General features: G+C 41.3%; 2 protein-coding genes across 13 annotated transcripts in view; one reads left to right on the top strand and one right to left on the bottom strand.

Annotated features, from left to right (window-relative positions):
* PHF21B (PHD finger protein 21B) overlaps nt 1-12,997 on the top strand; it is a 206,859-nt gene extending 193,862 nt beyond the window's left edge. For 9 of the 12 annotated variants that reach the window (XM_073316224.2, XM_073316200.2, XM_073316208.2 and 6 more), the window contains 7 exons: nt 1,171-1,225; nt 4,083-4,105; nt 5,509-5,667; nt 7,374-7,449; nt 8,479-8,582; nt 10,770-10,983; nt 12,802-12,997. In XM_073316224.2, the coding sequence (XP_073172325.1) occupies nt 1,171-1,225; nt 4,083-4,105; nt 5,509-5,667; nt 7,374-7,449; nt 8,479-8,582; nt 10,770-10,983; nt 12,802-12,842 (672 nt within the window). In that variant the 3' untranslated portion in view covers nt 12,843-12,997. The other 3 variants (XR_012155497.2, XM_073316272.2, XM_073316281.2) reach the window with 3 other exon arrangements.
* Nucleotides 4,781-22,063, bottom strand: part of ARHGAP8 (Rho GTPase activating protein 8) — a 176,667-nt gene continuing 159,384 nt past the window's right edge. Inside the window, exon 13 of the mRNA XM_073316346.2 lies at nt 4,781-6,507. Coding sequence (XP_073172447.1) covers nt 6,496-6,507 — 12 coding nt within the window. The 3' untranslated portion in view covers nt 4,781-6,495. The remainder of the gene's footprint in view (nt 6,508-22,063) is intronic.

Consider the following 22,063-nt stretch of genomic DNA (forward strand, 5'->3'; position numbering starts at 1 on the left):
CCCCAAACTGCCGGAGCCAAGAAAATGTGCTTTATTGTGCTGTTAACTGCCTTGATTGTGAATATGAAGTTGCTGTTTCAAATTGGACTTCTGTTTCTGCAGCTAAATCTCTGCCCAAAAGCATGTTTGGGGGTTTTATGCTGTGAAGAAATTATTCCATTCTTCCACCCTGGGTAGTATATTTTTTAAAACAGAAGGAAGGCTATGTTTCAGGCTGAATGTTTTCTGAAGGAACAGATGTCAACTGAAAATTCATTAGCCATCCAGTCATTCATGTATTCTGAAGAGCATGACACTAGAAAGCAGTTTACTAACCACTGAATAAATCATTTGTTAGAAAGAAAACTCTGATTTTCCTGAAAGTAGGTTCAACAACATATATTGGAGGAGCACAGCACTCTTTGTAAGGTCACGGCCCAGGAACTGGATGGCTCAGGAAAGCAATTACCGTGGATGGAGACCTTTATTCTCTAGACTGCAAACCCAAGTTTCTAGTGACCAATAGCTGTTACCATCTGGTAACTGGTTGGAATGTTATTTGGTTGTCTCAATTAAGTACCTAGAGAACAGGTGTCCATAGGTTTGAAATTCTTTCAGACTGAGATGACCTCTGACACCTAAAGGTAGTGCACATTAATGTTTGGGGGGAAATATTTTCCCAATGCCTTTGTGTACAGCTTGCAATCAAAATTTACGTGTATCAAATGCAGATAATTGTCACACAAAGTGGTGACTTCTTTCCCCCTCCTGTAGAAAGTTCATCACCAATTCTATCGACACTAATAAAAGTGTTGTCTCACAGCAACAATTTAGTATGTATTTGTTTATGATAAATGTTCTTTGGGTGTCAGGTTTTTTAGTACTGTTTACAGACCCCAGGAACCACTCCTGAAGCCCAATCAATAATGTTGGTAATTTGCATTTACCACTTGTTAATAAAATCTAATAAAGTGGTCTGTAGAAACCTTGCTAGAAGATGAATAATGCAGCTGTATATGGTTTAGTTGACCATCTGAGAAGCCTTAAGCAGAGTATATTCTGAGTCACAGAATTAGCTTTTTGAGTACTGATTATGCATGAAGGAAATTCCTTCGAGACTGATGGTAGAAAAGTATAAGAGAGCCAGAGCTCTTGAGATAACAGTATGGTTTCTTTTCTCTCCCTTTGCAGCGGAAACGCCTTGCATCAAATTATTTGAATAACCCCTTGTTCCTTTCAGCAAGAGGTAAGTATTTTTTAAATGAATACATTGCTATTATGATGTGGTATTAAATATTTATTAGTTGTATTTGTTATTAATTACTTCTAGAGTACCATAGTGTGTATAGCTATACAAGACCCCTGCCCCTTGGACTGTGCAATGAAAATAGATGGTTACACTGCAAAACAAAAGATAAAGTTATGGAGTCATAAGGATATAAAGCATGATCCCCAAAGCCCTGGGAAATCAGTGGAAAGATCAGGTTTCTAGTGTTGTAGGGAAAAAGTAGATGTTAAGGAGGCAGTATTGCAATTCCAAATGTTCAAAAACCAAGGGATTAGACTAAAAAAATACATTAGGGGGTCTTTTCATTTATCTTCTGGTTTTCAGCTTTTAGGGTTCACATTTTCCAACTATACTCTGTAACTATGAGAGTAGAAACTTAGTTTTCAAAGGAAACAGTGAAATTCTCATGTACTCAGTGACTCCAGGAGCTGAGCCTTTAAGGAAAACACCAAATATTTGTAAGATTTCACAATAAAAACAAATTGGCAACACTGAACTAAATTTGGAGAAGAAAAGTAATGGCTCATGGGAAGAAGGAATAAGTGGCAGGCATAAGGGGCAGCATGTGAAAAGGCACAGAACCAAGAGTGGAAAAAAGGGAAGAAAGAGGGAAAGTTAAGGAGAGAGGATTAAACAGAACATAAAAGGAAATAAAAATTGCATTGTAGGGGGGACAGTGCTGTGTAGAACTGAGGATGAGGGGCTTGAATACATTGTAGAACAGGAGAGGAAGACTGTAAAGAGATGTGAATATTTCTTTCCTCTGATGCAGCTGCTACAACTTAGATTCTACTGTTTATACATGATAGTACTTTAGAGGTAGGAAAGGACAGGGACCTTTATCCTTTTTCTACAATAAAAAAAATATTTTTAAGTATTAAGGTGCAATTAAAAGTGCCATTTTAATACAGATGCAAAGTTGCGACCTGCTTTGGTCTTTTCTTCCTATGTTGCTGATATCCCATTTTCCTTACTCTTCTTATACAACTTAATACTGATGCCTGTGTTTCCCTGTAAACACATGCCTAGAGAGAACGACATTAGCTAGGTTACTCTCAGACCCTCAGTAAATCTCCTTGTTTCCTCTGTGTGTCCATGTTTTTAGACAGGTGACAAAGCTTCAGTGGCATGACTGTCACAAAGCTGCTTGGGATATGACACTGTTTTACCTTAATTGTTAGTTATTTTAGTAAGCACTATAACTATTCTTCCTAATATCTAAAATCCCTGTTGCTGTGCTGAACAATTGCTCCATTGTCTGTCTTAATTACATAGCTCACAGCTTTAGTTATTATATATTTGTATTGTGGTATCACCTAGGAGCCCCAGTGATGGACCCCATTGTGCTAGGTATGAAAACACAGAAAAGCAAGACAGTCCCTGTCCCAGAGAATTTACACTCTAATGTAATTGTCTCCATTGCATAGCTCACCAACTTGCTTATTATACCAACCTCCCTTTAAAAATAATTTTCAGTTTAGATCATTCCAGCAGGTAGAAGAGGAAAAAGTGGACACTTAGAGTAGGTCAACTTTATTGACAAATGTGAACCAAAAAGGATTTATTTATTTTTGAAAAGCATTGTATATTTGTTAAAGAAAACACAGTGTGCAGGAAACAGCTCTTCCTTTACAAAAAGCGTAGGAGAGAATGGTGCTTGTGATATTCTCGGTGAAATGTCAATTACTCAGATTTTGTTTGTTGGGAAAAATCTCTTAGCTGAAATGAGGTCATGTCCCTGACATGCATCGCCTATATCAAAAACTCTCCAATTATCCACCCCTCTGTTTATCTGAATAGCTTTCATGTGCCCCGTTCATCTGAATAATCATAGTTTCACTGTGCTCAGTGTGTGTGAGCATGAATACAAGTGGTGCTTTGGACATGTGGATCAAATTCTGTCTGCCATACGTATGTAGACACACACCAGATAATGTGTGATCAGAAAAGGAGCACAAGAAAGAAGTTTCCACATCACTTCCATCTCCTAACCCAAAGAAAGACTACTCCATCAGCTGACTTACAGGAGCGCAGGAGAGAGATTCTAGGACTTTTCAGTGAGACATTGTGCCCAAGTGTTTTGTGACTCAGCAATGGAAATTACAGACTTGCTGTTGTGAAAAAAAAACATTAAAGAATTAATTTTTCCAAACAGTTTCTTGAAAAATTCAGTGTATTTTTCAACCACCTCTAACTACTCTTTCCATCAGGCTTGGGCTACAACCATTAAAGAGTCATCTAAGTGATAGCCCAAAACATGACACACTTTTTTGACATGAGCGATTCTGATGTAGAAGGGTTGATGATAATATAATGCCCGATGCTGCAAGGTGTTGAGCACTCTAGCCATGAGTCAGAAAAGCATTTAAACACATGCTTAACTGTAAGTCAATGGGACTACACCTGTACTGAAAAGGTAAGCACCTGCTTAAGTGCTCTGCTGGTTGGGGGCCAGAGTGTTCCGCTTTGGAAGAGTCAAACCTTTAGAGAAAAATTTTTCCTATCTAGTTAAGCATGGACAGTTCCTATCGATCGGAAGTTTAGGACAGACCTCAACCTTTTGGTACTATGAAATTTTTTAACATCTTCAGCATTTAGAGTTTCAGATGCCCGAATCCTGAAACCTAAATAACATACAGCTCTGAATACTAAAACGTTCATTGGTGTTATTTCAAGTGTCACTCTCTCATGTCCACGTTAAAATAACTGGCTGTAACCCCCCCTTCTTTCATCATTTGTGTCATGGCTTGACTAAAATTCATTGCACTGATGTGTTGTCCACTAACTTGTTCTCTGCCCTTCTTTCATGTGCTAGCAAATGAGGATCCATGTTGGAAGGTATGTTTAGCAAGATTTGTATATTACCACTGTCTGTCTCATCATCATGTAATACAGTGCTTGCTGTTAATTAGTGTAGTCTCTGCCAGGGTACAAAATTGCAATGTTTCCTTTCCCTTTTTTTTCTACCATTTCTGGAATCTCTCCAGTTTACCTAAATCTTTGAGCCATTAAAGCAGAATTTCAGAACAAGCTGAACTTGTGTGCTTTCGTGTTCACAGGTTTTAATTTAATACTTTGTAGAATCCATTGATTGAGAAAATGCTGGTTTAGCTTTGTGGTATTAATAAACAGCTAAGAAAAATATTTACTGTTCTACTTGAGTAGATCTCTCTCTGTTAAGGTTACAATCTAGACATTTTTAATAGTGCTTTCTAATATTGACATTTTTGGAGAGGCATTTTGGACAAGAGTAATTTTGAGTTTAGGATCTGATGCTGGATAAAGCTGACATGAAACTTTGTAAAAATGATATTCTGAAAGATGAAAACATGATTATAGAATAAACTTATTTCAATAAATCACGTTTTTTCCCCTGGAAAACTAGTAGGAAAATTGAGTTTTTTATGTAATGATTCACAAACCATGAGAGTTCCAAAGTCAGTCTCTCTTTTATTAAAATGTAGTTAATTATATGAAGAGTAATTAACAGTGCCACCAGATTAGCATAACAATTTACTACATGACATTGTAACTTTGTTAATGAGATTTAGCAATATATAAAATGAACTACAGATAAAGTACTAATCAGTCTTGTTTGAGAAAGGTTTTTATAGTGGATCTGTCTGGTTTAAATCAGAAAACAATAATTAACGAAATAGAGAAGAGAGGGATGGGGGCTCTCTATAGGAAATTTGTGAGGGGGCATGTGGGAGAAAGGTGTATTCATGCTTGTTTCCCTAGCTGCTCTTCAAGGCAGTGTGCATAAGACTTGGAACTGTGCTTTTTTTTCCCCAGAAACTTGTGCTTGCTTGCTTTTACTGTGGACTTGAAGGACAAGTGAGCCACATATTGACATTGGCCCACTCATCAAAATAGAACTGCACCTGGTGATATATGTGTGTTGGAAGTGACAGTGACACACTCCCAGAAACAGAGAGGAATAATTTATAACATTACAGGCTGGAAACATTAGTTGATTCATATCTGTGTTTGATTGCTGTCTGTGTGATTGTTTGATTATTTCACATTTTTTCTATTTGTTGCAACTCATTGGATTTTGTTTGTTTGTTGCTGATGAGTACAAAATTGTTTGTCTTCCTTCTACAGCAGCGAGGAAGCTTTTGAAAATGAGATATTGTGTTTGAATGGTCTGTCTGGTGAAGTAGTGACTCCAAGTGCTGCTCATGGAAAGTTATGTTAAGAGTTGACTTGACCCAACCTACCCTTTTCTTATCTTTCAGAATGAAATCCACCACGATGAACACTGTACAGCATGTAAGCGTGGCATTAACTTGCAACCATGTGGCACATGTCCAAGAGCATATCATCTCAATTGCTTGGACCCTCCTCTTAAAACTGTCCCCAAAGGGGTTTGGGCCTGCCCAAAGTGCCAACAAAAGGTAAGTGAGTTGAGGCATGTGTATTGCAGTCTTTCCAAGAAAAGAATAAAGGAGAGAGTGAGTTTGTACATCATAATTCTAGAGGCTGTTTCAGCCTACCATACTAGCTAAGGAGACAAGATTATCGAAAGTAATACAGTAGAACCTCAAAGATACAAACACCAGAGTAAAGGACTGACCAGTCAACCAGGCACCATGTGAAACCAGAAGTAACCAATCAGGCAGCAGCAGAGACTAAAAAAAAAAGGTCAAATAATCTACTGTGTCTGTTTTGCATCTTAAAAGTAGGCTGGCTGGGCTGCCTGTTCCCACCTCACCCCCACATGCTGGGCAGCCACTTACAGCTAGGAGGTGAAGAAGCTGGGGCTGTCAACATAAGGCAGCCAGAGCCAACAGAGCAGGAACAGTGCTGGGGTCTGTGCCACTTTCACCCCTTCCTCCTCTACCCCCCACCGGAAGGGGGACATGCTGTTTTTACCCACCCCCATTCCTCAGCTGGGAGGGGGACACGTTTTCTCTCTCTCTCTCTCTTCCGGGAGGGGGGACAAGCTTGCAAACGCAGTCCAACCCAGAAAGGAAGCTACCAGAGCTTTGTGGCCTGAAGTGTCAGCTACTGGATCTGGAGCCTGAACTGTGCTTTGTTCAGAGTTACAAACATTTCAGAGTTACAGACACAACCTCCATTCCTGAGGTGTCCATAACACTAAAATTCTGCTGCATTGAAGTTTCTTCGGTAATTTGCTGCTTTTGTTGCTTGGTAGTTTCACAGTACTGGTCTCATACCTTACCTTACATTTTTCCCCTCCTGATTTCATGGTATTGCATCCCTCAAGATTTACGCTGAAAGATTAAAAATGGCTGTTCATTTCCTTTACGTTTTTCTTCTCTACAATAAAAACCACCTGTACATACAATTGCAAAGCAAGTAATGTAGTTCTTGCAGACGGAGGAGACAGTGTCATGCACAAACAATGCACCAGAGGATCTGAAGGTTGTAAGGAGAGTACGCCATCTTCTTTATAAGATTTATCATATGCAGCTATTGATAATCATTTTATAAATGCAATTCTAACAGTGTTCACACAAGCCAAATGATTAGCACCAGGTTTGTAAGAACTGTAAAACAATGTTGCTGAATTTCAGAATGAGCGGACTTAATTTTTGTTCCTTAGAATTCTCTGCTCTAGCCCCTAGGAAAAATTACTATTTAGTTTCTTTGGAAATGTCAAAGAGAATTGCTGGTCTATATTTACATTCAGTGGAACCAGCCTATCTTCTCTTTCTCATACCCAATGCAATTGGCCATCTTAGATCAGAATGATGATACATCAAGTCCAGTATTCTATCTCCAGTATTCTATCTAATAGGTAGGCAAAATACCTCTAACTGTCCTGGAAATTGTGTAAGCCTGTATGAAGGGGGCTGGAGAATAATTCCTTTTGGTCCTCTGTGGTGATGATCCAGTGTGAGATTTGAAAACCCCATCCTAGCAATTATGTAGTGACACTGTTTATAGTGAAGTAAAATAAAAGTTACAGAATTTTTCCACTGCATTTCAGTTTACAACTTATAATTCCAATTATACCATTTTTTGTAATAGTAAAGTTCTTTTTGTGGGGTGAGTGGGAAAACGTTAAGAGTGTGTGTGTCTCTCTCTCTCTCTCTCTTTGTGGATTACTAATTTTTGTTGCTCCCTGGATTTATAGGTATTAAAGAAAGATGAAAATGTGCCATGGACTGGAACTCTGGCTATTGTTCATTCCTATGTTACTCATAAAACAGGTACAGAATGGCATGATTCCTGATAAGAAGCTCTCTAGTCCCCAGTTTCACCTTTAAAATGAGAAAAAGAAAAGTGCCTGCCAGTATTACTAAATGCTTTTCATCCCAGCCCCCTGTTCTCACACACATAATTTTCTGTAACATTCACCTTTCAGCTGAAGTTTTCGATGTTCAGTCATGGATTGAAGATTAATTTGTTCTTTTAAAAAGTTTGAAAGAAAAGAAAAATTGCAGAAAAATTCTAAAGTTGAATGAACAATTAATAATAAAACCTTTTAATGTCTATTCAAAAACATCAAATTTTTTGATTTGACATTTCATTTAGAAACTGGTCATTTCCATTCAGTACTTTTGTCTTGAAACAGTTTTGATTTTTTTCAAAACAACCTTTTAGCCATTTTCTTTTTTCGGCCAAAACTGTTCACTAAATTTGACCCTAATTCACAAGTAGTTTTGGTGCCCCCCAAAATGCACTTTTTGGCAAATTTACTGCTTGCAAACATTTTAAGACAAGCTCTAATTCTAATTACACTTTAAAGTACAAGGCCAGTGTAAAAATTTCTTATGACTGAAAACATGAAACTCGATGTGAACATAGTCTTTGATAAGAACTAGTGCCTTTGCTTTAACAAGTATTGGTTTTGATTTAATAAAGACATGACTGTCTGAAATTTTGTACCTAGCGTTTGTGAGAAGAAATATCCTTAAATGAATTTGTGTAGCCCTGAGCAGGTAGTTTAATCTCTTTGCCTTAGTTTCCCTGTCTATAAAATAGGGATTCTATATCCACCTCAAAGGTGTGTTGTGGAATAATGTCTGTCCTCTGCTTGAACCATTTCAAAAGTGATAGAGAGTTGTCTTATGTGCAACTGGAAACTCAGTTTCTCTGGCTATGCATTTTGAGATGGGACGGGGTAGACCTACGCAGTGCTCCATCTAGAACACTTAATCCTATTCTCATGAGTCAGTGCACACCATTTCTTCAGTCTGTATCTTAACATTTACATTCTAAACCTTATTGTTCTACAGTCAAAGAAGAAGAGAAGAGAAAATTATTAAAGAAAGGCAGTGAGCTGAAGAGCGAACATAGACAGTTGGAAGAGAAAGAGAGACTTCTCAACAATGCGGTTAAAGTAAGACTCCAGACTGTGGGGCATACTGTCTCCTACAGAATTGGTTATAAAGCACTTATGCTTGAAAAACTGAGATTTGATGGCTTGGAAATGAGTTATGCTCACAAACTATGCATGTTCAAGTTTCTTTACAAAGAAACATATATGGGGTCTCTTTGTGGGGGTGTGCAGGTGAGCAAGATACACTGGCAGGTTGAGGAGCAGAAGGAGGCAGTGGCAGATCTGTTATTGGAGCGCTTCTCCACTCAAATCAGAATACAAAATTAAACATATCCTTTGTCCCATTCTATACACAAGTCAGAGCTGTATAACTACAGTATAGCACTTCCCATCTTTCACAAGAAAGATCTGTGCATGACCAGCTGCTTCAGTGCTAAGAGCCCGCATATCTGTCCAAAAGAATGAGGTAAGGCAGATATGACCATCGTCACCACTCTCAGAAGGTCTAGTATCATAGCAGTGTTCTCGGCATCTCCTACAGGAACTAGAACCAAGTGTTGCTAGAGGGGGTCACCCAAGCATACCCTGATTCCAGGTATGCGTATAGACCACTTCTACCAGTCCCTGCCACTCTAGAGAGTGTTAGCCTGAATTCAGAACCCAAATTCCTAGCTGCTGTGGACATCAGGACTTACTTGAGGCATGGCTATCTGACCACAACCCCGCCCCCAAACTATAGCACTACTAATAATAAGAATCTGCTTGTTTGTTTGTAATATGGTGTAAATACATATTTTAATCTTCTCTATCCCGAAAAATTAAAGTGGCAGTTGCAACAGTAACTGGTCAGTACTTGTTCTACCATTTCAGTTATCCAGGAGAGGCATGTTAAATATTTTATCACGTTTAAAACAGAGTGGAAGGAAAAGTAATAACTTATTAAAAGACATCACAATGGGAAGTACTCCCTTTAACTGTGCATAACCACCATCAGCACTAATGGAAACTAACACATGCACAGAGAGAGGAATGTTCTCTAGTGGTTAGAACAATGGAGTGGATTAGAGATTTCAGAATGAAAGAGAGTTGAAGCTAGCCCAAACTATCGTGTGTGTGTGTACACGTATGCATAAAAATAACTGCTATTGAAGTCAATTGGAGTGGTGCAGAAGCAGAATTAGGTCCTTTGAGTGGGAAGCAGTCTCTCTTAAATGGCAATTTTGGCCAGTGATAATATTTATCCAATCAAAGATGCTTGGTTCCTGAGATTTAGATTAACTAAAAAAGTAAATTACCAATTGAATTAAGTGGAAAACCCCATACACACCACATGTGACAGTGATATTGTTATAAATTGCAGACCTATGCATTTATTATTCACCCTGGACTACTTCACATGCCCTCTAATCCATCTCCCCCAGGGCTTATTCCAAAATCCGAAACCTCAAGTGTTTCCTGCTTCCCAAGAATGTTCTCCCCTAAAACTATTCTGGACCAAGGCCCACAAGAGACAATATGCAGACCTGGACCAGTAACTGGTTTGGGTCTCATGACCTATTGGAGAGAGAAACAGGAGCTTTCAACCATTAAAAGCCAGAAATACTCTTCCCAGTAGGATCAGACTTCTGTTTCTAGCCATGGTAAAACATTAAATAGTGGCCCTTAAACTAACATTTTTATTCCTGAAAAATATTTGAGGTTGTCTTTAGAAGTTGTTACTGCCATCCTTGTTACTAAATTGCCTGGATTTAGGTAAATGGATTTAAAACAAACACCACTTTATTTAATCTCCCTAAAATGGACTGTGAAATATGTGCCACATACATCAGAGTGTAGTTTGACCTGAAGGTTTTACTGAAGTCATTTGGGAAGACTTACAGTGTTATTGGTGGCTTTGCCACTTTCGAGTAATGTGGCCATTGTAAATCCATGCTAACAAAATCTGTAGACCGTCATCACACGATCATGTATTCTTCCTGTCTTTCAACAGGATATGGTCAAAAGCGCCCTCAGTATATACTTGATCTTAGAAGAATATTGTTGCTAAGATCATTGGTGCATATAATGCATCACTTACCGTTACTTCATTAGTTATACTTGTGTTTCTGCTATCTGCAAAGGAGAACATAATTTGTTTGAGATGGACATGTTCTCCAGACATGGAAAGCATTTTTGGGGAGATGTTTGATGCCAATTTGAATGTATTCTCAGTCTCTCCTTTCCTCTCCCCATCTCTCTCTCCAACAGAAATGCTTAGAGCTAAAAAACAGCCTGTTGGCCCAGCAGAAAGGGACTCAGTCATCGCTGGAACGTCTCAAAACTCTCATTAGACTGATACAAAATGAGCAGATGATTCAGGTTACCATGACAACAACCACCACCTCCTCCCTGCTAACTGTCCCCTGGATCAAACCCTCATCGGCCTCTGCTGCCAAGCACAAAGCCTTGCAGCAATCACAGGGTAACAACTGACAGAGCTGTCTGGGGAAAATGGAAAAAAAAAACTTTATACACGCGCAAAGGAGAGATTAAACTGAAACAACGGGAAATGAAGGAAACAAAAAACAATCTCATTTTTTACACATGTAGAACTTAAGCCAATCAGTCCAGTTTGTAGGTCACTCTGGCAGCAACTTCCCACAGAGCAGATTTTGCTGCAGTTTTGTATTTGCCAAGACCTTCAGTGCTTATGAGATTTGTTTTGTTATGTTGGCCTTAATGTATTTATGAATAAGAAGGAAAAGAAATAGTATGGCTGATAGAAAGTGAAGTATCCTTTTTGGAGGGCAGACAATTTTACAAGTTTGCTTTCAAGGGAAAAATTTTAAATACAAAGAGTTAGTAAACTAGTAGGGAGGTAGCTGGGCTTAAAGCTGTTTGAGGGAGGAAACTGGTAATATAAAAAGAGCCGGAACTACTTAGGACTTGACATGGATTCTTAGCAAAGTGAACAAGGTCTGCCTCATTGATTCAGGTGAACTGAAGATGGGCCGTTTGACAAGAATGACGTCATGGGACGCTCACAGAGCCTTTAAAACAAAAAGATCATTTTTTTTCAGTATTATAGCTGAATTGCAGATATTTAAATTAAAAACCTGTATGAAGTTAGCGTTTCTAGTAAAATATTGAAGTATTTTCATGCTGATGCTTCTGTATATGCGTTCTGAAGTATTTAAAGAGGTATGACTGTAAAATTCCTTACTTTTTTGCAGGTCCTTTTTACTTATTTTGCTATTGATGTATTTTTCTCATGGAGTTTTTGTGCAAGATTTAGCATAAACCATATAGTGGATAGCTTTGGCAGGTTGGGTTCAGTTTGGTTTTATTTTTTTTGGTTATGTTTTGAACCCTTTTTTTTAAATAAAAGCAAATAAAGATTGATTTTCTTTTATTGCCAGTACAGATAATATGCCAAAAAATAATTTTACATTTTTGTACTGCGTTTTTATTGTAAAAATAGGTAACATGGAAAAAAGCTGGTGGGGTGTTTGTTTGTTTGTTTGCAGGAATATCTGCAAAAATGGTACAGGAAAAAAAACTGCCTCAAAGGGTTGTTTGTCATATTGGATAACAGCAAGAATTTTGGGGGAAGGGTGGACTGTGGAAGATTAAGGGTTTGCTGGGGTTTTGCAAACTTAATTCCTTTTTAAATTTTGTTGATTTGTAACACATTTGAAAATGTTTAGTATTAGTCTGAGAAAATCTTAGAGCTCCTGCTTGTTTCACTAGTGAGTCTTCCTGATACTACAAGGGTCAGTCTGGCGCCTTCGTAGGCCACAGGCCTATCCTGTAATCCTGAGGCCTACCTTGGTAGTTAGTGATGGGCAACCCCTTTTCCTCTAACAATGCAGAGTTTCACACAACCACTGATTCCATCCTTTAGTTACTTAGCACAACAGGTATGAAACAAAACAAAACAAAAGCAAGGAACCACTAGAGCATGACACACAGCTAGTCTCTCACATCAGCATATGACATGGTGCCAAATGTCATTTTTTTTTAAATGAGGGACTGGCCTTTTCAGTTGCCCATCACTAGGCAGCACATGGTCCCCTTCAACCATTTTCACAACTCCGGGAGAAACTGTGCAGTACTATACAAATCTATTTTAATACACTTAACACTCAGTTGAACAAGATTTTTATATTCTTTTATTGATGAACAAAGTGAACTAAGTAAAACACAATTGTTATACATTGATTATTGTATGCCAATTATGCATTCTAATGTGGCTTGCAATGTAAGTGTTTTCAGGTTTAATGTTTTTTTTTCTTCTCAGACAAATTTAAAAAAGGAAAATATGGAAGGTTGAACATGTGAAGAATTTCTGAAGACGTGTCTTGGACTGTTAAAAGTAGTTATTTTGAAAAGGGGACTGTCCAGTGGATAGTGTGCATAGAAAAAAAGTGTTTGTCTTAAATATGCCAATGTAGTTTTACTTCTTTATGATGCATTAAACTTGACTGACAATTTAATAGTGGTGTGGATGGTGTGATATTCATTCTTTCAGAAATACAACCTGCCTCAATCCTTCAGTCCCTTCTCAGACCAAACACCCCCAGAGATCAAGGGAAACTTTAATGTAATCTCCTCCATCCCTTTATGAATTATATGTATTGCAGTAATGAACAGATACCCCACTTACAGATTAGGACCCCATTCTGCTAGGTATAGTGCCTAATAAAAACAGACAGTCCCACTCCCTGCAGAGAGTTTATAATCTATGTAATCATTTTTCCCTTCCACTACCTACACTCTTGTTTCTGCTTTTCTTCACCATCCTTTGTGGTACTGAGCCTCATTCACACCTTGGTTCACCTTCACTGGTCTGTAACCTCTTCTCTCATTCTTATTTTTGCCCCCTTTTGTGAATATCTGCATCATTTCAGAGTCATCCTCCAGTGGTGTCTCCATCAATCCCTTGCTTGGCTTCCCATTTCCCACATGCTTTTGTTTTCAAATACCTTCTATGAAGCCACATCTAAATCATTCTCACTTCCTTCTTATTGTTAGTCCCCACGCTCTGCCTTACTTGACATGTTGTCCTATGTGTTGTCTTGTCTCTAACTTGTGGCCATATTTTAATGCCCTTACCTTACGTGATTGAGGTGAATGGGGGCACGGTACTGTACAAGTAGGTAGAGTGACAGACTTGGGCTGTACATTTGCAAATCACAGTGTCCATGTAGCAATTAAGGACTGTGGGATGGGGCCTTGTATTGAGATTATCCATTTTCTAAATGACTGAAGAAAAGATTATTGAAGGAGGAGAGAGAAAGGCGACAACTGTGCTATAGCCCCACAAAGACATATTATTACAATCATGCTGGCCTGCTAACAGAGTGGGACATATTATTGGCACTTCTAGGTGTGGCAGATTGGACAGACGTGATTTTTAACTGGCTCTTCAGCCTCGTACTGTGTCAGTGTTTAATTTAAGGCTGTTGTGACCATGGGAATGTAGAACTATTGCACTGTTTCCAGGTATTTTTTCCTATTATTTTCTTCCTATCCTATGAGAAACCTCTGCCCCAAACAGAACCAGAAGTCTTTTTTAATGACCATCAAAATTCTCACATAATCTTACCCTATAAAGTCAGCACTGTACTAGTTTACAGGAGCCAGTTACAGTGCTCTGCATGGTGCCTTAATTAATATGGATGCAAGAATGTGCTAGTAATGTGCTTTAATCTTTAGTAATAATTCAAATGATGGTGTTGGCAGAGAGCTCTGTACCTGGTACAGTAGCCTCAATCTAGCAGGCCCTGGCACCAAGTGCTGGCCTTTGAAAAGGATTAGAAACTGAATGTTGGGGTCCTCCTACCCCATTTAAAGTTTTTTTACACAGAGCAGGTTCACAGCATTACAATATTTTATTGTAATGTGTGCAGGACCTCTTCAGAGCCTGTCAGTTATGTTACAGAGGGATCTGATCAGCAAATAGCTATGTCAGAGAATGGTATTGTGTCCAGTCTGACATGAAAACAGCCATACTGGGTCAGACCAAAGGTCCATGTAGCCAGGTATGCTGTCATCCAACAGTGGCCAATGCTAGGTGCCCCAGAAGGAGTGAGCAGGACAGGTAATCATCAAATGATCCATCCCGTCGCCCATTCCCAGCTTGTGGCAAGCAGAGGCTAGGGACACCATCCCTCCCCATCCTGGATAATAGCCATTGATGGACCTATCTTCCATTAATTTATCGAGTTCTTTTTTTAACCCAGTTATGGTCTTCACCTTCACAACAACATCCTCTGGCAAGGAATTTCACAGGTTGTACGTTGGGTGTATGTGACCATTGTACCTCTCTAAACATCATTTTGGCTTCTTTGTCTGAAGGGGATACAAAGTAACTTCTGTCCATTCAAAATGAATTGAAAGCAAATGTGGAAATCATGTACCAACATGGTACATACAGCAACAGCTACTGTTCTAACTGCACTCGGGTTGAGAAGTTACTTGGACATTTGTTTCCTTCTGTATGTGTCCATTTCTGTAGTGTATGGCAGTGGAGCCATGCGGTGTATCCTGTCCCAAAGCAGCCAGTATAGTTACATTTTTGTAACCAGAGAGCATGGTTTACAAAAATACTACGGGTACAATATTACATCCGGAACCTCAGCTAACAGAGCATCACCTTGTCGTGGCTAATCTACATGAGACTGCTACTCTAGTTAATTTATTATGTCGAGTATTAGGGACACATGGTTTTTAACTCAGAGGTTCGTAGGTTCAAACCCTGCTGTTGGTCCAAGCAGGGTCAGTTATGCCTGGTTCAGAAAAAGAGTCTGGTGACACCATGGATAAAGGCACAGACTTGAAAGCAAAAACATTCCTTGTGGGAGCAGGCATGGCTGGTGGTTAAGAACTAATGGGGCTCAGCCACAGCACTATGCAAAGTGTGCTGTGGGACTGATACACGTCAGGGTACAGTCACACCTGAAGCTAGTGGGGCACTCCTGCTGGAACAGAGCTGCTCCGAAAGGCTGAAGTAACCTGACCCCCACCCTAGGACTTCTGCCCTCAGGGAGCAGAAGGAAAAGACATGCAGGCCTCTGTGAGGCTCGTTCAGATCCCATGCACATATACCCTGTTGCTCCTGCTTTTCCTGCCCCAACACCTTGCATGTGCATATTTGGCCGCAGGCGATTCTGACTCAGGGGCTGGGCTTACTGGTTCTGAAGGGATACGTGCAGCAGCTGAGGGTAGAAGGTGCCAGAGGAGTCAGACTAATAGGGTGTGGTTCTCAGCTGCTAAGCTTAAATAGGAAGGGTAGTAGGAGGCGACTGAACTGGCAGAAGTTGGAGGGGAGAGCCCTTTCATGGTTTGGCAGAGGGGCAAGATTGGACGCGGTAGGTGTGAGTGTAGGGGGGAATAGACTCAATTGGTGAATGAATGAGGTTACGGATGTACTCATGGTGTGGGGGGGCATGCGGTGGATCTTGAGAGTAGGAGAGAACACTAAATTGTCAGAGGGATAACCACTGTGGTCTCCCATCCTCCCTTGAAGTGGTGCAACCTTTTCATCCTGAATGCTCAAATGGGAGAGGAAATGAAGAGGGCACCATCTTTTCTTCGTAACCTCCCTTCCCCGCAACCACTGCTCTGAGTATCTTCTCTGACTCCGGTGACACACCAGGGTACAGTCCAGATCAGTGTGTCACCCCTGCCCTGCAACCATGGGTGCCTACAATGCCTTACTGTAGTAGCTCCCACCTGGACCACTCACGGTCTTCCAGCATGCAAGCCACATCCTGAGTGTCTGCGTGTGACTGCAGCCTGCCCAGCCCCACTTGGATTAAACACTTGTTCTCACCAGCTTTGGTTAGACAGAAGGGTGACCTCAACAGCCCTCTCCTCCCCCACTCTGGACCCTACTTTCATCCCCTGCCCTCAGTAAAAGGAGACATTGGTACTGGGATATTGTGAGGACAACTCCATTAATGTTAGTGGGGTGCTCAGGTACTATAAAAGTACCTACACAGATGGGGCCAGTCTTATCCTGTGTAAGCTACAACCACGAGTGAGGTTCCCAACCTGTTTATAGTAGGTTGTATAGTACTTTAATCAAGTAAGAGATCTGCATAGAATCCCAACTCTTACAATTTTATTGCAAGTCTCATGCACTTAGGTGTTTTTTCTTAAAGCCCTAGCTCCTGGATCATGTGATTATAATTTTTTTAAAATAAATTTCTAGCTTGACAAGGTAGGTTAGAGTGGATCCTAAAAAGAACGCGAGTGTTTAAAAAGGGCGGCCGGGTGGGGTGGGGGTGGGGGTGGGGTGGGGGGGGGAGGAATCACACACGAGTTCTAGTTTTAGGCCAATTTCAGGGCATGCCTAACGCTCACGTTTTATGACACTTGGGGCTAGTAGTACTGCAGCCTCATGACATTGCTACCCTCAGTTGTGTTTAAAGCCCGGCATAAGGGCGCCAAGACAAAAACAAAACAACTCCAGTGACATGAGTTTCATCTCTCTACGTCACGCGCAGAAGTACCCAGAGTACTTTGGTTTTCTATCAGTTTGATGGCCTATTCATAACAGTGAAAAAAACTTTTCAACCAGAGTCTGCAGAATACAGACCAAAGTGTGCCAAGTAACAGATGCCTTGTATAGTTACGCGGGGGTGGAGGGGGTGGCTTTATCTGATGTGGCTGTTGCCACTCATTTCAGGCGAGTCCTATTCACTTTAATCAGATTTTACAACTGCAGCTCATTTCACCTGAAAAATGAAACCCAGGCGGTATCTGACATCAAGCATAAGAGACTGATTGGTATAAGCAGAAAATGCCAGACTCTGCCTCTGTAAGCCACTTTCAAGTTAACCAGGGTGAATACCATTAAAGGTTAGAGCTTTTTATTAACATTAAATTGTCATGATGGAAACTACTCCACAGACTATGCAAGCACATAAAAATTCCAGGAGAAAAAGATGGCATTGGGCTTTGAATTTGTTGTTTGCATTTTTATTGAAGGATAGTAGGTGACTTTGTTGTTGTTCAAAAGCCATAGAAACACTACACTGGCACTTTGATCATCAGTGTTACTCATTAAGCTGTTACAGCTCAAATTTTTCAATCATTTTTGCCATTTCATCTGTGGGATTTGGAAAGGACTTTCATCTCCCCCAGCCCTATTCGTTCACATAGGAGACAACTAGTTAAGAACAATTGCAATTCTAATGCTATCAGAAGCTGCCTTGGTATAGTAATGTATGGTAAGCGTTGATAAGCTGAGGGGAAACTTAGTGTGGTTCATTCCTTTATGGTTGGTATCTTCCATAAGAAAAACGAGACATGATTTTAATTAAGCACCCTGTTACTACAGTGGCACTAGTATCTATAGGATTCACTGCAAACTTTCAGTTATAAAGGCTGCCAGCTAGAAATCAAATTCTAATAATTAAACCTCACCCTATTTCCAAAGGATGATGGGAATTTTCAGAGGCACAAAGGTCAGTCAGTCACCCAACTCCAAATGAAAGGGCCTCACTTCCCCTGGGGGTGGGGACAAAACCAAAACCAACCAACACTATAGAGTTGGCAGAGGTTGAAGGAACCCACCTGGAAACCCAATGCACTTAAGATCCAAGCCCAGGGCAAACATAAGGCAACCATAGGAGTTAGAGAGATAAAAAAGCCTTTGTGATCCATCCTCTTGATATTGCATCATAATATCTGGCATCTCTGCTAGAATTATAACTGGGAACAGCTGCCCAGAGACAGAGGGTGAGCTTCACAAAGAGAATGAGGCACCAAGCTGCCCACTGAGGCACCTAATACCCAAATTTAGATTTCCAAAACCCCCAATCCACTGCAGCTTACTCCTGTATGTTCCTAAATTCTCTCAGCACATACATTTCTGCCACAAATCCCCATGGCACCTAAATATTTGCCAGAGGACATGCACACAGCCACGTACATCCTGATGCTGCTGAGCATCTTAGCACCTACACGTTTATGGGATTCTCAAACTGTGTGCCCTGTTGTCCCCATCTATTGGGTCTGATCCATCGGGTGTTCTCCGAGCACATCTAACACCACACAAAACATAGCTGAGGAGGAAATGGTGGTGGTGCCCTACCCTTTTTTGCAATACCCAGGGGAGAACGCTACCCACTAGGCAAGTTGAAGATCTGTGTTCAGATCCCAGCTAGGGTTGCCAAGTTTCTAATCGGACAAAACCAAACGCCCTTGCCCTGCCCCTTTCCCACGCTTTCCCTGAGGCCCTTACCCTTCTCCAAGCCCCCTCCCCCAGTCGCACATGACCCCCTCCCTCTGTCGCTCACTCTCCTCCACCCTCACTCACTCATTTTCATGGGGTTGGGGTGCAGGAGAGATGAGGTCTCCAGGCTGGGGTCAAGGGGTTTGGCGTGTGTGAGGGGGTTCTGAGCTGGTGCAGGGGGTTGGGGTGCAGGAGGTGGTGTGGGCTCTGGGAGGGAGTTTGGGTGCAGGAGGGGCTCAGGACTGGGCAGGGGGTTGGGGTGCAGGATGAGGTTTGGGGGTGGTGCACTGCCAGCTCCAGGAGGTGCTGACCTCAGGCAGCCTCCGGGAACCGACAACAATGTCCCTTGGCTCCTAGACACAGGGATAGCCAGGGGCTCCACGTGCAACCTCTGCCTGCAGGTGCCACCCCCACAGCTCCCATAGCCCCCCAGTTCCTGGCCAATGGGAGCTGTGGAGCCCCTTCCCCCCCATGGTCATTCCTATGCCTAGCAGCTGAGGGATGTGTTGGCGCTTCCATGGAGCTGCGCAGAGCCAGGTAGGGAGTCTGCCAGCCCTGTACCAACCAGACTTTTACTGGCCCAGTCAGGGGTGCTGACCAGAGCCACCAGGGTCCCTTTTCGCCTGGGTGTTCCGATCGAAAACTGGATGCCTGGCAACTCTAATCCCTGCTTCAAATCAGGCACACTCAGGGGGCTTGAATGCTGGTCTCCCATGTCTGGCATGAGTGCTCTAACCTCTTGGCTATGAAGGCATTTTGCAAGAAATAGCTGACCTGGCTGAGGGACCTAATTAGCCAACCCAGAATTAGGCACCTAAGTCCCTTTGACGGGCAAGGCTTGGTCTCACCCCCCCTCAGGATTGCCTATTGGCAAGCTTAGATGGCTCCCTACTTAGCTTGCTGGCTTCTGTGAATGCCCCTTCTGTCCCACCCCCCTTTTGGTGCCTAACTCTCCTCATGGGGAGCCGGGTACCGAACTCATGGTTGTGGAGTCCACTGGGTGGTAAATTGGACATTGCAATGCTAAGCCTGTCTCCTTTGTGGGTCTAGCTCACACGCTCAGAAGTCTTGTTTCTGTGATAGCCTGTACCCTTATGTTTTACAAGACTATAATAAACTTTGTACAAAGTGTGCCTTGTGACATAGCATTTGAAAGCTCATAATCTGTTGCACATTATTGTCCTGGTAATATATGTGTGGCAACATTGTATGTAAAGTTATAGAATTCTACTTTATAAGACATGTTCCAAGTCTGGGGAAATAGCTTCAAACCAATTCCACAGAAACAAAAGGCTAGTCAGCACCTCAGCCAAGTGTCAGGGTAATCCAGTGGGCTGTCTCGCTTGTTAAGTTAGGTATTAGTTTGCATTTTACCTTTTACTTCTTTGTAACCAATTCTAACTTTTATTCCTCCTTACTTGTAATCACTTAAAATCTATCTTTCTGTAGTTAATAAACTCGTTTTATCTAAGTCAGCATATTTAGATTGAAGTGTTTGGGGAACTCCATTTGAGATAAAGTTTTTGCATATCATTTTGTATTAATAAATACATGAATAAATATAGACTTTATATGAGCTTGTGTTGTCCAGGAGGGTACTGGGCAGTACAAGCGACACGTTGCTGGTGTTGCTCTGCAGTATAATTCAAGGGTGACAGGTTGGCCAACTGAAGCTCTCTTGCAGGGTAGCTGGAAGTAATTTACATGCTCGAGGCTGTGTGTGAGCAGGCCAGGAGTGGTTGCTCTCACACTGAAGCAGTGTAAAAGGCACCCCAGGTTGGAGAACTGAGGGACACAACTGCCCAGATTATCCCCTGGGGTTGGTATGTCACACTGCCATAGCCTGAGCATAGGACAGGGAGCTAGGAACTGAGTTAGAATACCAGTACTAACACTGATTTCAGGATGTTGTGCAAGTCACTTAGCGCTGCCTCAGTTTCCCCATCTGTTAAACAAGTTTGGAACATATTTACTTATCTTAGAATTGAGACGCATAACTAGAGGATGGTGGTACATTGCATTTGTTACAGACAAAAAACAAAGTATTACTACATTTTAGATTTTTCCTTGAACCTTTACCTAAAATAAAGTGGGACGAACTAGAAAAGGAAGACAGATTAGAAGTAGCAGCTCAAGGAAAGGGACTAGTTTTGGAGGATATTTTTGTGTTTGTTTTTAAAGTTGTTCTTTCAGACCTCACTTACAGTCATTTCCTATTTTGAAATTGCATCATCGACTGTGTTTGTGCACACACACAACCCCGTGCTCAACTGGAAGCATCACTCTTAAGGCAGTGACACTTTCTGAAAACTTTCTGAATGCGACATCATTTCCCAGCCAGGCCAGTTGTTCAGCTCCCATTCTTCAGAAGCCACAGTGGAGAAGAATCACACACACACAAATTTTAATTGCAGGCCTGTCAGGTGAATCTAGGCACCCAGTCTAGATTTACTAGGGAGGCTGCTTGCCTGGGTTTGAATCACCGCTGAGCGACACTTATGACAGCTCTTGCAGAAAGTTGGAATTCGTTTCTGGCTTGCATGAAAGCACTGAAAGTAAGTGATGCATTATCAATGTGAATCTTGTGCTCCAGCACATAAGCTAATATGGTATTCTGGCATGATGGTGCTAAGCCATTTTAAGGCCTTGCAGCAGGAGAGACTGTGTATATCAGTCGATTTTTACTTCAGTAAAATGGAACAGTCAGAGTTTCAATCTTTTCTTAAGCTTGTGGCTAGACAAGAGAACATTTAATGGATTTTTAGCTGATGTTCAGAGCATGTTTCAAAAGGGCTGCTAACAACGTTACAAAAGCAAGTGGGGAGCGAAGACACTCCCTTTCTCTTTGGTTTGCATTTAAGTAAGGGCGTCAATCGTGCTGTTATTTATCCTGGCAATGCTTTGCGCTGGTATCCGCTAGGTGAACCCAAGGTTGCTTAAAGCTTAAAGGTATTGAGGCTTTGCACTGCTCCGAACAGCAGCATCACGTACTGTCCAGTGGACTTTTCAGTCTCAGTTTGGTTTCTGAAAATCCCTTCTTTAAGCACCTGACAGCTGAGCAGAAAGCTGCCTAAGTTAGCCAGGAGTGAGATGCCAAAAGGACAGGAGCTTAAGTGCCTGGTACTCCAGGCTGATGGGCCAGTGACAGGCACCGCCCTCTGCTCAGGACCCTCACCCACAAACCTTCTCCTGCAGTTTGATTTCTGGATTCAAGAACAAATTAAGTCTTCCCTCCCCTGAAACACCTAATGCTTCCATTCTTCTGTCTACCAGAGTCAAGGCTCCTGCAGCGCCATGTTTTGCACCGAAGACTAAC

Source organism: Lepidochelys kempii, chromosome 1, assembly GCF_965140285.1.
Source record: "Lepidochelys kempii isolate rLepKem1 chromosome 1, rLepKem1.hap1, whole genome shotgun sequence".
Lineage (NCBI taxonomy): Eukaryota > Metazoa > Chordata > Testudines > Cheloniidae > Lepidochelys > Lepidochelys kempii.